The following is a 14,246-nucleotide window of genomic DNA, read 5'->3' on the forward strand; positions in this document are numbered from 1 at the left end:
CACTTGGGAAAGTTCCCAGCTTTGCCAGGAGCTCTGAGTGGGTGAAGAAAAGGCCAAGCCATTCTCTGCCAGACCCTGGAAAGTCTGTGCAGGCCACACGTGTCCAGCCCCAAGGCTGTTGCACCCTGTCCTCTGCTCGTGGCAGTGACAGAGCCAGGAACCTTGAAACCACTGCCATGAGCTGCCTGTCCCCACCACAGCCAATGCAGTTGATGCCAGTCAGGGATAGAGCAGTTTTCTGGGTCTGCACCTGGCTGCCAGTCTGCACCACAGGAACCATCCCTGTAGCCCTGGCCAGGGCTGGGCCTTGGGGAGGGCAGCCCAAAGGACAAGGCAAGAGTAGGGGAGAACAGAACTCCTGGCCCTGCCACCCCCAGCAGTGCCAGCTGTGCACAGGAAGGAGCCCAGCCCACAGGGCAGCCACTGAAGGGCAAGATGCAGGATGCTCCACTTCATTCTGGCCACCACTGATGGCAGCTCAATCCCTTTGTCCCATCCAGCCCTGAGCAGAGCTGTGGCAGCTGCTGGGGATGAGCCCACACGGTCCCCAGCAGTCACACACCACCAGGGACAGCCAGGCAGGACCCCAGGGTGCACAGCTTCCCTGGCTGACAGACTGAGCCAGAGCCACCTCCCTCCATCCTAAGGAGCTCACTTTGCCTCTCCTCCTGTCTCCAGCATGGCCGACAGTGAACAACGCAGGGCAGGCACTGCTGGGGCTTCCACCCCATCCCATTCCCATCCCATCCCCACTCCTTCCCCATGCCCAGGAGCCCAGCTCAGCCTGGTCCCACACAGCTCACACCCACTCAGCCACAGGCAGGCATCCCCCCAGCACTGTGTCCCTCACCACCCCGCACGCCAGGCTGGGGCCAGGGATTTGCAGCACCCAGGATGTGCCGGAGCCATCTGCAGTCACAGCTAACCACCAGCACCACTCACCTCTATCCCAGTGGAGCCAGGAGGCAGCAGGTCCATCTGGTTCCCCCTTGGGACTCGTGTCCCAGCCCACACCATGGAGCCACTCGGGTCCCACGGACACAGCATTATCTGGGTGCCAGTCCCTCCATTTTCCAGGACAACACTGTCCCAATTAAGCTCATTACCAGGAGCTCTAATCCCTGGCAGCCCGGCTGACCTGCAGGCCTGGGCAGATTACCCTCTGCAGGGCTCTTTAATCTGCTCCCCACTGAGCAAGGAGGGCCTGTGGCTCCTGTGCTACAGTGGCTCAGCCACCCACCACCCACAGGACAAGGCTCTCATGTGTGGGGCAGGTCACAGTTCAGGGTGAGGACAGTCCTGCCAACCCATCTTTCTCCAGCCCACATTGCCACTGTGGAGCACAGAGGGACCTCTAAGGAGGGTTTCCCAGGCAGAAGCCTGAACTGGGGAAGGATGCTGAGGTTGTCAGAGAGAAAGATGCTGAGAGCCTCAAGGGGAGGAGGATGCAGGAGGGGGAGAAGGATGCTGGGTGTGCTGGAGGGGACTGATGCCCCAGCACAATTCAGAGCAATCTTCAGCCACCTCCCCAGGCAAGGCATCTCAGAGGCTCCAGCAGACACTTGTGCCATGCTGGGTCCTGCTCCAAAGCACTGGAGGTTCCCTCACTAGCACAGGGAGCAGTGGCTGCAGACAGGACCACATCCCTGCACTCCAGTCCTGGACCCAGCTCTTCCCCAAACATCCACCAGGATGCACCACGGCACTCTGCATTCCCAGACCTGGCACCCTGCAACCAAGATTCTGTGCCAGGACCCCAAGCCCCCGCAGGGGAGGGGGACACCATACCCCTGCTCTGCAGGAGTGATGCTCCAGGAGCCCCAAGGATGCTCCAGCCCAGCACCAGCAGTCAGCTGGGTGCTGAAGGGCAGCACTCCCTGCATAAGGCAGGGCAGGCACGATGTGGGGTCTCTGTTCCTGGCACTCTTGGGCTTGGCTCACAGAGGAGGAAAAATCCCCAGCATGGTGCATTCCTGACATTACCGAGATAAGAGGTACCTGGTACCAGCAGCACAGCCAGCCCCCGCAGGGAGCAGAGCCTGGGGCATGCTTGGAAGGGACCACTGGGCACAACATCTCACCCAGGCTGCTGAGCCCCGTGCCAGGCTTACCATGAGGCTGCCACCATCAGAGCACCGGCACACTCATGTCCCTGCCATGGGCTAAAGCCCCAAGCACATCCTTTCTCTCTCCTGAGCAGAAAAGGTCCTGCCCCAAAGGTTCAGTCCCAGCAAGCCCCACCGCCCCCTGCCCATCGTTAGGGCTCAGTGCTAACAAGCCTGCGTCCCGACCAAGCTGTTCACCTTTGCCGTGCCACAGACTGCCTCCAGATCTCCCAGCGCAGGAAACGCAATCCTGGGAGTGTGTCCCTCTGTCCGTCCTTGGCCAGCACTGCCCGTGGGCAGCGGCCAGAAGGGCAGCGAGCAGCTGAACAAGCAGCACAGCACGGGGTGCTGGAGCCCACCCCAGGGCTCTCCAGCCCGGCTGCCGGCTCCTCTCTCGACGCCCGGTGCTCTGGAGATGATTGGGATCCCAAGAATGCTGGTCTGAGCAGCGGAGGGGGCAGTCCGACCGGCTGGGTTGGTCCCAGCTGGTTTCTGTTTCCGACACTCAGACACCAGCCTCAGGTCGCTCCGGCGGGTTTATCAACACTGCCCTGGTCGGAGACGCCCCAAACTGGCTCCCCTTGAGTCCCCAGCCCTGCAGCCCTGGAACTGGGGGTGCTCTGACCAGCACTTCCAGGGATGCCACTCGCTGAAGGCCACCAACGCCCAGGGTGCCAACCCAGCAGGCTCCAGCACCCTCACCTCGGGAAGACCCCCAGGACCAAGGAGCAGCACCCAGGGCACCCAAGGGGGGTGGGCTGTGGTCCCTGCACTGATGGCACTCCGGACATCCCCGGGGCACAGCAGGGCACATTGTCCCTCAGTGGGGAAGGCCACGATGGCCACAGGACCATCCAGCCTGCCCATGGTGTCTGAGCCAAGTGGGGAGATCCTGTCCCTCTGGGTGACACCTGGGCGCACGGCGGGGGTGACCTCGGGAGCCTGTGAACGCAGCCCGCGGGCTCGGCTCCCCCGGGAGCAGCGCTGCGTCCGTGTTTGCACAGCTGCGGCCCCGCTGCCCCAGCCCAAGCACGTACCCCGGCCCCCGGCGGCCCCTTCCGGCCCCGGCACGGCCCTTGGCCGGCTCCCAGCGTGGGCTGGAGCTGCTCTTCCCTCCCATCCCGCCTCATCCCCCTCAGCACAGAGGATGGGAGCATCCGGGGACCGAAGCCATCACGCCTTGGTCACAAGGAGCCTGAGAGCCGCCTCTTCCCTGACCTCTCCATGCTCTGCCTCTCCTCCAGGAAGGCAGGACACCCCCGGTTCCTGCTCCTGCTGGGCAAGGAGAGGGACTGGGGGCTTTTGGGAGTCAGATGAGTCAGTGAATGGCATCCGGGCTCCCGTGACTCACCCGGAGAGAAAGTCTTAGCCATAAGGTCACAGCCCCACAGCCCCCATGGGAACAGGGAATGATGGTTTGGCTGTTTGGGTGCTGCTGCTCTCGGCAGTTTGGAATGGATGGGTGCTGGGTGCTCTCAGCCCCATGGCAGCAGGGACATGGCGCTGATATCCGCCCCTGCGGCCAGGGGAGGCTGCTGGCTCCTTGGGCCAAGTGGGAGGGCAGCAGGAAAGGGAAGGAGCTGCGAATGGGAAGAATTGGAGGAAGTGCTTATTTACCCCGCGGAGTATCCCTGAGGAAGGGCAGGGCACGGCACAGGCGGACACTCACAGCCAGCTCCTCGGGGGGGCTCACAGCCCCGACCCTGCCACTCATCCCACGGGCTCCCTGTCTCCAGCCAGGAGCAGATGCAAACCCAAACTGTAACGCAGGGAAGCGGCCACCACTGGGGCAGGGGGCTTCCCAGGGGCTGGCAAAGCTCAAGCCCACTGTGTCCTCTAGGATGGCTCCTGAGAACCAGCCCAGGACTACAGTGCTCCTTGTGAAGTGAGTCCCCCACCACCGAAGGCACAAACCAAGCCCCCACCCAGTCAGGATCCCCACGGACACCGCTCATCTCTGTACCCTGTGAGATGGGGCTGCATCCTGGCCATGGGCACCAGACTCTGCTCCTGAGTGGGCTGTGATCCCTCTCAAAAGTGCTGGGAACCTTTGGAAGGATCCTCCTGGCACTGGCATAACCTTGTGGAGGTTCCACATGCCACCTTCCCCCTGACATCCTTATCTCCAGAGTGCTCTGCTGGGTACCAGTAGCTGCCCCCACAAATCCTGCCCGGACAACTTGGTCCAAGTGCACAAAAGCAACCTCAAGGCCCTCTGTTTGCCCAGGTCCCCTGGGGCCACCATGCCAGGGATGCTTGACATGGAGATGGGCTCTGTTTGTCCTCATCAGACACGGGGGCACAAGCAGGGAAAAAACAGTTTGCCAAGGAAAACTGCTGCCATGACATTGGGTGCTGCCCTGGCATCAGGGGTGCATCACCCCAGAGCAGCTGGCAGCTGTGGCCCCTCTCCTGCCTTGAGACACGGTGGATCTCAGTGCAGGCAAGAGCAGATCAGGCAGCCAGGGGGTTCTATCCTGCACGGAGACCCTGTCCTGACACCCCGTCACTGCAACCCGCGGTGACAACCGCGTCCCTTGCAGGTGGCGGGTGCGTGTGTCCTTGGTGTCCCTGCCAGGGAGAGCGTTCCCCTCAAGAAAACTCCTCACCCCAAAAAACCCCGCCGGAGCCCAGCCACGTCACCCCGGGAGCCTCGAACAGCTGGGGGTCCCCAAATTCTCGCTGTTCACCGGGGAGCCCTGGCGCTGCCGGCGCTCGGTACCTTTCGGATTGCCATTCATGGCGTGCTGCGGCAGCACATCCCCCTCGGGCTGGGCTCAGCGTCCCGGCCGGTTGTTGTTCTCTCATGCCGTCTGTCCGCCGAGTGCGGGGCCCGTGGCCGGAGGGCCCCCCCGGGCAGCAGTCTCCTCCCCCGCTTCCCCTGCCCGCGGGCTGACATCACTGCCCAGCGCCGCAGCCCCGGCGTGACTCAAGGGGACGGAGGATGGGAGGACACGGGAGGATGCCTGACCCCCCTGCAGGGAAGGGGCCCCACCGGCACCGGCCACACCCGGAGCAGAGCACACCTCGGTCCGTATGCTTCCCTCCCCACCGCCCCCCTAGGGAAACTGAGGCACGGGTGGAAGGGAGGGGAACACACTGCAAACCTCCCCTCCCCGCTCCAGCCCCTCTCCGATCGCTTCCCTGGGAGACTCCCGCTCCTGCCGGCACCCAGGGCCAGCACACACCGCCCTGCCGAACGCCCCGCCGGCTCTGAGCTGCACCCGGGGCTGGGCGGGGGATGCACAGCCCCTCGCCCCCGTCCCCGCCGGCTCCACTGCGGGCAGGCACAAAGCCGTGGGCAGCTGATGCTCACACCACTGCCGCTTGCTTCTGCATTGCTTGGGTTTAAATATAAGTATATATAAATATAATAAATATATATAGTTATATTTGTGTATATATAAAATCACCGTGGCTTTGCTGTAGGCTTCCCACAACATGCAATCCCGTGGTATGCCTGTGGGCATCCTCCAAGACCCAGGAGCCACTGGGATAAAGGGTTTCCTTGCTCAAAAGTCCCTACTTTGTATCCCGAGTATCCAAAGCCTTGGAGGAGCTCACTTCAGCCAGGGCTTCCTCACAGGGCTCTCCAAAGATGCTGGGGTGCAACTCCCATGTGGGAATGTCTGTCCTGCTTTCCATGGAGGTCCAGCTCCCACAGCACAGTGTGGCAGACCCACCTGCCCTCCATGCCCATGCCAGCAGCCAGCAGCAGCTCTCAGTCCCGCAGCTCCCTGTTTAGTGCCCTAAACAACCAGGAGACTCTGTGGCACAGACGTCACCATGCTTCAGCCCTGGTCCTGGGAATACCCAAGACTGCAACCCCCCTCCAGGTCAGACAAAGGCTGGAGCATCCAGCTCTGTCCAGGCTGGGATCAGCTGCCCCTCACCACGTCACTGGAGCAGGAAGAAACACCTCCCTCCCAGGCTCCTTTCCTGTTTGCTGCTGATTTTAGAGCAAGGTCAGGACAGGTTCAGGAGGAAAAGCACTGAGACAGAGTCTTGGGGGTCCTTGCAGATAGGAGGTCCTCCCACAAAGTTAACCCCTCCCCTAGAGAGTGAGCCTGTTGTGGGATTGCTTCCCCAGCACAGAGCAGGTCCCAAAAGGGACAAGAAGCGTCAGGGGTTCCCACGTATGGTGGCATGGCTGCCCCACTGTGGGCACCCACAGGTGACTCTGGAGCCAGCCACAGTCAGGCCTGCAGAGCTAAGGTTGCAGCAGTGTCACCAGAGAATGCTGTGACCCAGGCCACCCTCAGGTCCCAGTGCCCAGCGCAGCATCAGCCACATTGGGAGAGCAGCTGGAGCTGGTGAGGCTGGGTTGGCTCTGAGAAGCATCCAAACAAAAACCATCCCAGGTGCCCACCAGCCTCAGTGCCAGCGCCATGAGGAGCCAGCAGCCCATCTCCACCCCAGCCTTCCAGAAGCCGCACCAAGACCTCTCCTACCTCTCCCGGACACGATGCATCCCCCCGGCTCTCCACACCGACGGGCAGAGTCCCATCCTGGCGGCTGCCGTGGGCAGTGGCCACCGGCGGCTTTTCACCCCGTGCTGATTCCCCCGGGAACGACATCACTGCGGCACCGCCCCGGCCGCGGCCATCCCTCCCTGAGCAGAGCCTGCCCCGGCTGGCAGCGTGCGGAGCCCGCGGCGGCACACGGCCAGGAGCGCGCCCGCAGCCACGGCCATGCCAGCTTGTTTGTTCTCATTAAAGGTTAATGAGAAAGCCACGCTAAAGCTGCCCCAGCTGCGGGAGGGGCTTTCCCCGGTGTCACACAGAGCGAGGGACTTCCAGGCTTCCCTCACAGAGGGGTGGCAGCCAGGCTGTGCTGCTTGTGGGGTCTCTGTCTCTCCCCAGCCTGCAGTCCCAGGGGGATCTGTGTGGCAGCTGACACATGGGTGAAGTGCCTGGCATGGCACCATCCTGGGCATCACCCTTGGGGAGACCACCAGGAGCAGGCAGGAGACAGGGTCGGGCATTCCAAAAGTGGCAGAGGGTACCAGAGAGGACACATGCCGTCAGCCGTGCCCTCTGAGCACCTCACAGCATCCTGCAAGGCACTAGGCAGGGCCTGACAGCTCAGGACACCTTGCCAAGGGAGGGCAGAGGAAGGGCACAGCCACGCCAGCAGTGCCAGGGTGGTAATTGAGTTAAATGAGTCCCTGTTCTGGGCTGGGCTGGGAATAGAGAGTGGGTGCAAGGAAAGGGACATCTCCATGTGACTCTTCAACTCAGGAGGTTTCCCTGCATATTCACCACTCTGGCTCAGCTCAACCTGCCAGGGTGGCTGCCTCAATCCCTCCTCTGCAGCAGGGATGTTGTGGGTGTAATGCCCCAGGTGTTCCCTTTTTGGCAGTGTCCCTTTATGCCTTCCTCGTACCAGGCCTGGGGCATCCCCACCCCAACCACAACAGCTGAACATGCAAACACTCCCTGGGCAGCCATGCTTGGACACACACATACAGCCACGGTCAGTTTGTGCACAGGCAGAAAAATCCAGCAGGTTATTCCCACTTCCCTGCCCAGCTTCCCATAGATCCCACATCCTGCCAGCAGAGTCCTAGGGAAATTCTCCAGCTTCTCCCTGCTGGCTCAGGGACCACCAGCACTGAATCTGAGCCTACCTAGCCCCTGCAGAAGCCACCAGCCCCAGTTCAACACTGCCTTAGTGGCACCAGCACCAAAGGCCAAGGTGATGAAGAAGCTATTTCAGGTTGTTTTGGACAAGTACTCCACAAACATCTTTGAGTGGCTGGGAATGTCACCACAGCTGGAAACCTGACAGGAAAGGGCATAGATCAGCCTCAGTCAGTGTCAAAAGGTGGCCCAAAAGGTTTGTGGAGATGGAATCAGTCTGGTGAGGGACCAAAAAGCTCTTGGCCATGGGGGAGTCCTGAGAGAAGTCAGGAGATGACAATTTTGGCAAGAAGACACACAGCCACAGCTTGAAGAAGCAGAGTAAGTGATCAAGTGACCTGTCCTGGGCTGGGACAGCTGGTCCTGGAGCTGCAGGTGGTCACCCCCAGCACAGTGCTACAGCTGACTTCTCAGACTTTACTTTCTGCTAAAACTGGCAAAGCCAACTCCAAAAAATCCTGGGAGCCCAACGCAGAGTTTTCTCCACAAGAGGATGCCATGAGGGCTGGGGAAAGACCAGCCCTCGTGCCAGGCCAGGCTCTGCCCCCAGCCAGGCTGGCCCCAAGCTGTGGCAGCATCCCTTCCTGGAGGGGCTGGGCACGGGGCGGTGGCAGACTCGAGCCCTCCCCTCTCCTTCCTCACATAGTCCCCACACGGCTGCAGAAATAGAAGCGATATAAATGGCAGCCCTATAAATAACCCCAAAGCACGCGGCGGGGAGCTCGTCCCAGCCCAGCACTGCCCTCAGCCCACGCAAAGCCAGCGCTTGGGCTGCCTTCACTGTGCCCAGGGGACCTCGAATGCCAGCTGCTCCCTGCCTGCCATGGGTTTCCCAGGGTCCTGTCCTTTAGGTCAGTGTCATGGCAGGAGCCTCAGCCACGGGCACGCTCTGGATTCCAGCCTGGTGGCATTCCTGGGGGACACCCTACACCCATCCAGCTCCTCCCGTCCAATGCCCATCGCAAGCATCCTGCTGCAACCCAGCCAGCAGAGTCCTGGGCAAAGCAGCAGCTCTGACCAGGAGCCTCAGCAAGGCTTGGGAAGAGATATCCCTGTCCTCACCATTGCAGATCAACAGCTATCCCCTGGTTGCACCTCAACACCTCTCAGTTGCTCCCCTCGACATCCCCGATCCCTGCCATGTCCATTGCTGCCCCCATTTCCAAGCTCAACCCCATCATGGCATGTCCTCCATGGGGACTCAGCCACCACCACGCCACCACAGCTCCTCTCCACCCAGGGGACTGTGGCAAGGCACCGGGGACCCTCACGAGCGAGCCGAGAGGAGGCAACGCCACTGGTGACAAGCCGGTAACAAGCCCTGCACTGCCGGATTTTGCACGGCGTCACAGCCTCCCGTCCCAGCCCTGCCCGGGGGACGCAGCGAGGCCACCAGCCAGGAGACGGGAGATATGGGGTTTATAGGATGCCCAGGACTTCCCGGTGCCCTCGGGAGTCTCCTCTGGGAATGCGGCAAGGGCAAAACGCGCTGAGGCTGTTTGCATGCCCTGGGATGGTGCGGCAGGGGAAGGGTTAATGGTGCGAGGCCTTCCCGAGCACTTCTTGGCAGGCTGGGAAGGGCTGGGAGACAGGAGGATCGGGCCAGCAACAAAGCGAGATCTGTGTCATTAATTCCCCCGAGCATTCCTCCCGCCGCGGCCCCGGAGGGGAGGAGGAGGCAGCACCCAGCTGACACGGAGCACCCCGGTCCCCGGGGAGCCCGGCGGGTCCCGCCCGAAGCGGGGCTCCATGGGGCGATGGCTGCAGCCTCTCCCGCGGGATCAGGGCTCCGGCGCCCGGGCACGGCCCTATATGGGCACGGGCAGCTTCTCCTTCGCCCGCCGTACCCCTGCCCGTACCCCTGCCTGGAGTCCCGAGGGATTCGGGGCAGGGCACGGTTCGTGCCACCAGCGTCATTCCAAACCCGGGAGCGAAAGAGCAGCTGGAGAAGCTGATCTGTCCCAGACAGGGTCGGGGGGCAGCGGGTGACATTGAGGCTGCTCGCCCTGATACCCCACTGTCAGGCGGCTCCTTCTGCGGGCGGCTCCGGCCACGGTGCCGGCCGGAGCGCGGAGGATCGCTGCGCTCTGCAGTGGGGCGGAGGAGCGGAGCCCGTGTCCGTGTCCGTGTCCGTGTCCGTGCCCGTGTCGCCGTCCCTGCCCTCCCGCCCAGCCCGGAGCCCCCAGCGCGGCGTGGGGCGCCCAGCGGGGCTGGCGGCAGAGGGACGCGGGCGGGCGGGCGGTGGCTTGCGGCGACGTGGCCCCCCAAGGGTGTAGCCCTGCCAGGGCCACCGACCCCGCTCCCCCCGACCCTCCCGTGCCCGCGGGGTGCGGAGGTGTGGGCGGCACTCACATGTCCCAGGAGAGGCGAGGGGCGAGGCGCGGGGCGAAAGCGGGCCTGGCTCGGTGCATCCCCTTTGTTCCACTCCCATGGACGGGAGCAAGCGGGGAGTTCGTGCAGGCTCTTGGCAGCGCCCACCCCGGCTCTCTCCATGGAAACGCGGGAGCCATGTGATTTCGGCAGGAAACCACGGCCCAGCCAGCGCCAATGGCAGCTGCATGGACGGGAGCACCTCCCTCCCCGAGGCGAGCGACACCGCTGCCGACACCGCCATCGCCACCGCCAGCACCGCCACCGCCACCGCCGCCACGGCCCGCGGGGTTCCACACCCGCCGGCCCATCAGCATTCCCGGGGGTCCACGAGCCCCACCGTGAACCGGAGCAGGATCCCACCTCCCCTGGGGCGAGGGCAGTGGGGGCAGCCCGGCTTGCTCGGCCCCGGGCTGCTGCTGGCCTTCCTGCCGCACACAGCGCCCACAGCCTCCCCTTGCCAGGGAAGCGATGGCCGGAGCAATACCTCCTCCCTCACCGCCCCTGTGTTCCCCCACAAGGGCCGCCACAGCCTCCCAGGCTTCAGTGCTCTCTGAGGGACCCCGGGCATGTTTCACATTCCAGCAGTGAAGTGACATGACCAAGGCAGTGCAGTCACTCAGTCGGTGGCAGAGGGAACACCCAAACATCCTTGCTCCCAGCTCTGTGACACCCAGCACCCCACCCTGCCTTCCCCCTCAGCTCCTGCATCCATCTGAGCCATGCTCAGACCCCTGCCAATCAGAAAGTGCACTCTGGGGGAGCAGAGCATTGGCACTGATCCACATTCCCCATCCCACCAGCTTCCAGCATCCTAGGGAAGCAGCAGATGAGCACTCTCAGCTTCCCCAGCTAAGGGACAGGCAGTGGCAGTCTAAATGCAGGCTGTCACCCTAGGGATGCCACAGTCACACCGTGCTGCTTCCACAAGTGCCAGTCCACTTCCTAAACCCTGGCACCTCTGAGCATCCCTGAGGGTGGAGGGGTGAGGAAGACACATGCCTGTTGGGGGGCTGCACCCTGCCCCTCTCATTTCTCCCAAGTCCATCTTTCTCCTACCTGTCCTAGATCCTACTGAGTCGACCCAGTTTTAAGTGGAACTGGAGCCTTTGCAGCCCTCCATGCAAGGACAAGGCTGAGCAGTGCTCCCACCAGCGCTGTGAGGCAGAAACACTAATTAGACCATCATCAGGTCTTGGAGCCCAGTGGAGCAGGCAATATCAGTGACAAGGAAATCATTGCACCACTCTCACTCTCCTGGGGCCACACCAAGGAGCAGAGCATTTGCTGCCAAGGTTGCTCGGTGAGAACCAGGGCGTCCCAGCTCCCAGCCCAGTTCTCCAGGCTGGCCTGGTTACACTGAAGGAGAAGTGATGCAAAGATGGGAGAAGGGACAGCAGGTCCTGAGGCTACCAGGGAAAAGCCAAAAGGCCAACAGGATGAGGCTTCCAGGGTGGATCCATCAAGCCATGTGGTTGATGAATCCCAGAATAGTTTGGGTTGGAAGGGACCTTAAAGACCACCTGGTTCCAACCCCCTGCCATGAGCAGGGACTCCTTTCACTAGATCAGGTTACTCCAGGCCTCATCTAACCTGGCCTTGAACACTTCCAGGAACAGGACAGCCACAGCTTCTCTGCACAACCTGTGCCAGGGCCTCCCCACCTTCAGAGGGAAGAATTTCTTTCTAATATCCAATCTAATCCTGTCCTCTGTTACTTCAAAGCCATCCCCCCTTGTCCTGGCACTCTGTGTTCTTGTCTACAGTCCCTCTTCACGTCTTTTGCTGCTCTTTTAGATACTGGAAGGGACCCCAAGGTCTCACTGGAGCCTTCTCATCTCCAGGCTGAACTGCCCCTACTCCCTGAGCCTGTCTCCACAGCAGAGATGCTCCAGACCTTTGAGCATCTTCGTGGCCTCCTCTGGACTTGCTCAAAGAGGTTCACATCCTTCTTATTTTGGGGCTCCAGACTGGATGCAGTGCTGCAGATGGAATATCAGCAGAGCAGAAGGGCAGAATGTCCTCTCTCAGCCAGTTGCCCACTCTGCTGAGGATGTACCCCAGAGTACGTTTGGCTTTCTGGGCTGCCAGCACACATGGCCAGGTCATGTTGAGCTTCTTGCACAACCAATACCCCCAAGCCCTTCTCCTCAGGGCTGCTCTCAATCCATTCTGAACCCAGGTCCAGTGCCACACCATCCCTGTACCACCAGGGTGACCCATCTTGTGCTTGGTGTGGTCAGCACCACTGTGCCACTCTGTCACCACCTGACCAGCATCCCCCCTGGATCAAGTGTGGGGCTGGATCCCACCCACACCCTGTACATGGTGTCACCACTGAAAATTTTCAGTTGAAAGTGCCATCCAAGGACTACTGGGGCCAAGTGCCCAAGCAATTTAGGTCTGACACAAAGTTAAATCATGTTGTTAAGGGCATTGTCCAAATGCCTCTGAGGCACTGACATGCTTGGGACATTGACCACCTCTCCAGCAGGTCTGTTCCAGGGTTTGACCACCTTCTCAGTAAAAACTTGGGGTGCCTGGAGGTAGACTGACCGACACCACCACATTCCACTTACCTATGCACCACCATCCCAAGTTAAGCCCCATTCCTGGTTGCTGCTGGGGAGCAGCTGTATCCCTGCAGAGACAGCAGGAGAGGGGACTGCACCCTCCCCTCAGCCTGCTGCCCTGCCAGGCTGGGCTGGGGAGCCAAGCACTCCCTGTGCCAAGGTCAGAGCTGGCACACTGCACTGCCTGCTCTGGGAGCTTGCTCAGCACGGACCAGCTTGGCAAACAAAAACAAGGACAGGCTCCTGCCCAAGTTCCAGCAGCACCCCTGGCCTGCCTGCCCTCCAAAACTCCCTCCTGGATTTATGGAGGTATGGTGCCTGCTGGCAGGAAGGAGTTAAACCTCCCAGCATGGATTTGGATACTCCTAGGTTAACCTTCCCAGCATGGATGCAGATAATCTTGGTTTAACCCTTTCTTTATGGATATGGATACTCCTGGGCTAATCTTGCCAGCATGGCTATGCATGGGTACTCCTGGTTTAATCCTTTCATTATGGATACAGATACTCCTGGGCTAACCCTCCCAGCATGGCCATGGATACTCCTGGCTCCTGTCACTGAAGGAGCCTTCCCAGCAGTCAGCTTGGGAAGCTGGGCATTGGTGCAGGACAGAGTCCCTGAGCCCAAGGGCACTTTGTCTGAGAACCTGCTGGCATTAATGAGCTCCTCCCAGCATAGGACCAAACCTTTCCAGTGCCTGCTGACCCGAGACCACTCCAAGCACATTCCCCTGCTCCTGGCAGCTTCAGCAGCGGCCGTGCCAGCTGCCTGCAGCCGCCCTATGGTGCAGAGAAAGGCCTGAGCTGTCAGAGCAGCCCCGCACCGCAGGTCTCTGCCCAAATTGCTCTTCTCACTGCAGGCTGGGCCTGGAGCCACGTCTTCCTCTCCCCTCTCTCTGGAGGGCTGGAGGCCAGCCCTTGGCTCCAGGCTGGAGCTGCTGCGTGCTCAGCATTCCTGCTGGAGCAAGGCACACACAGGCCGGGGCTCCAAGCCTTGCACCGGGACAGCCACGAATGCTGAGCACGCTCAGAGCCCAGCCACCGCCCCTGTGAGCAGCTGAGGCGCCTCCACAGAGCCTGCCACCAACCCTGCCACCAACCCTGCCACCAAGGCTGCCACCATCCCTGCCACCAACCCTGCCACCAAGGCTGCCACCATCCCTGCCACCACCTTGGAGATGAGATCCAGCATCCCAGCACCGAGCTCCCCATCCCTCCAGCTGCGCATTTTTGGAAAACACCACCTGGTAAAAGCTGAGGGAGCCAGGGCGGCGCTGATGCAGCATGAGCAATGTGAGCTGCTGCTCCAGCTGACTCACCAGAGCCCTGGCCGTGCTCAGGAACTGGCCAGCAACACAGAAAGGCTGTGCCAGCAGGTCCTCTGAGCTCTGCTGGAAAACCTTCCCCGACACACTTGGGGCCAGCTCACGGCAGGGCTGGGGCACAGCCCTGACCCAGCCTGAACCTTTCCATGGGGTAGAATTGTGTGTCCCAGCACTTTGCCTGCTCATAGGACCAGGAAAAGGAAGGATAGGATACCCCCAGACTGGCCACAAA

General features: G+C 61.5%; 1 protein-coding gene across 7 annotated transcripts in view; it reads right to left on the reverse strand.

Moving 5' to 3' along the window:
- The window catches only part of RIPOR1 (RHO family interacting cell polarization regulator 1), a 31,515-nt gene that overhangs the window by 12,017 nt on the left and 5,252 nt on the right, over positions 1-14,246 (reverse strand). For 3 of the 7 annotated variants that reach the window (XM_058813306.1, XM_058813305.1, XM_058813307.1), the window contains exon 1: positions 10,100-10,361. The exons of 1 other annotated variant lie outside the window; for it this stretch is intronic. In XM_058813306.1, the coding sequence (XP_058669289.1) occupies positions 10,100-10,361 (262 nt within the window). Of the gene's footprint in view, positions 1-2,303; positions 2,496-4,827; positions 4,940-6,556; positions 6,616-10,099; positions 10,362-14,246 lie in introns of those variants that run through there. 3 more of the 7 variants (XM_058813310.1, XM_058813308.1, XM_058813311.1) reach the window with 3 other exon arrangements.

This window comes from Ammospiza caudacuta, chromosome 13, assembly GCF_027887145.1.
Source record: "Ammospiza caudacuta isolate bAmmCau1 chromosome 13, bAmmCau1.pri, whole genome shotgun sequence".
NCBI classification, from domain to species: domain Eukaryota; kingdom Metazoa; phylum Chordata; class Aves; order Passeriformes; family Passerellidae; genus Ammospiza; species Ammospiza caudacuta.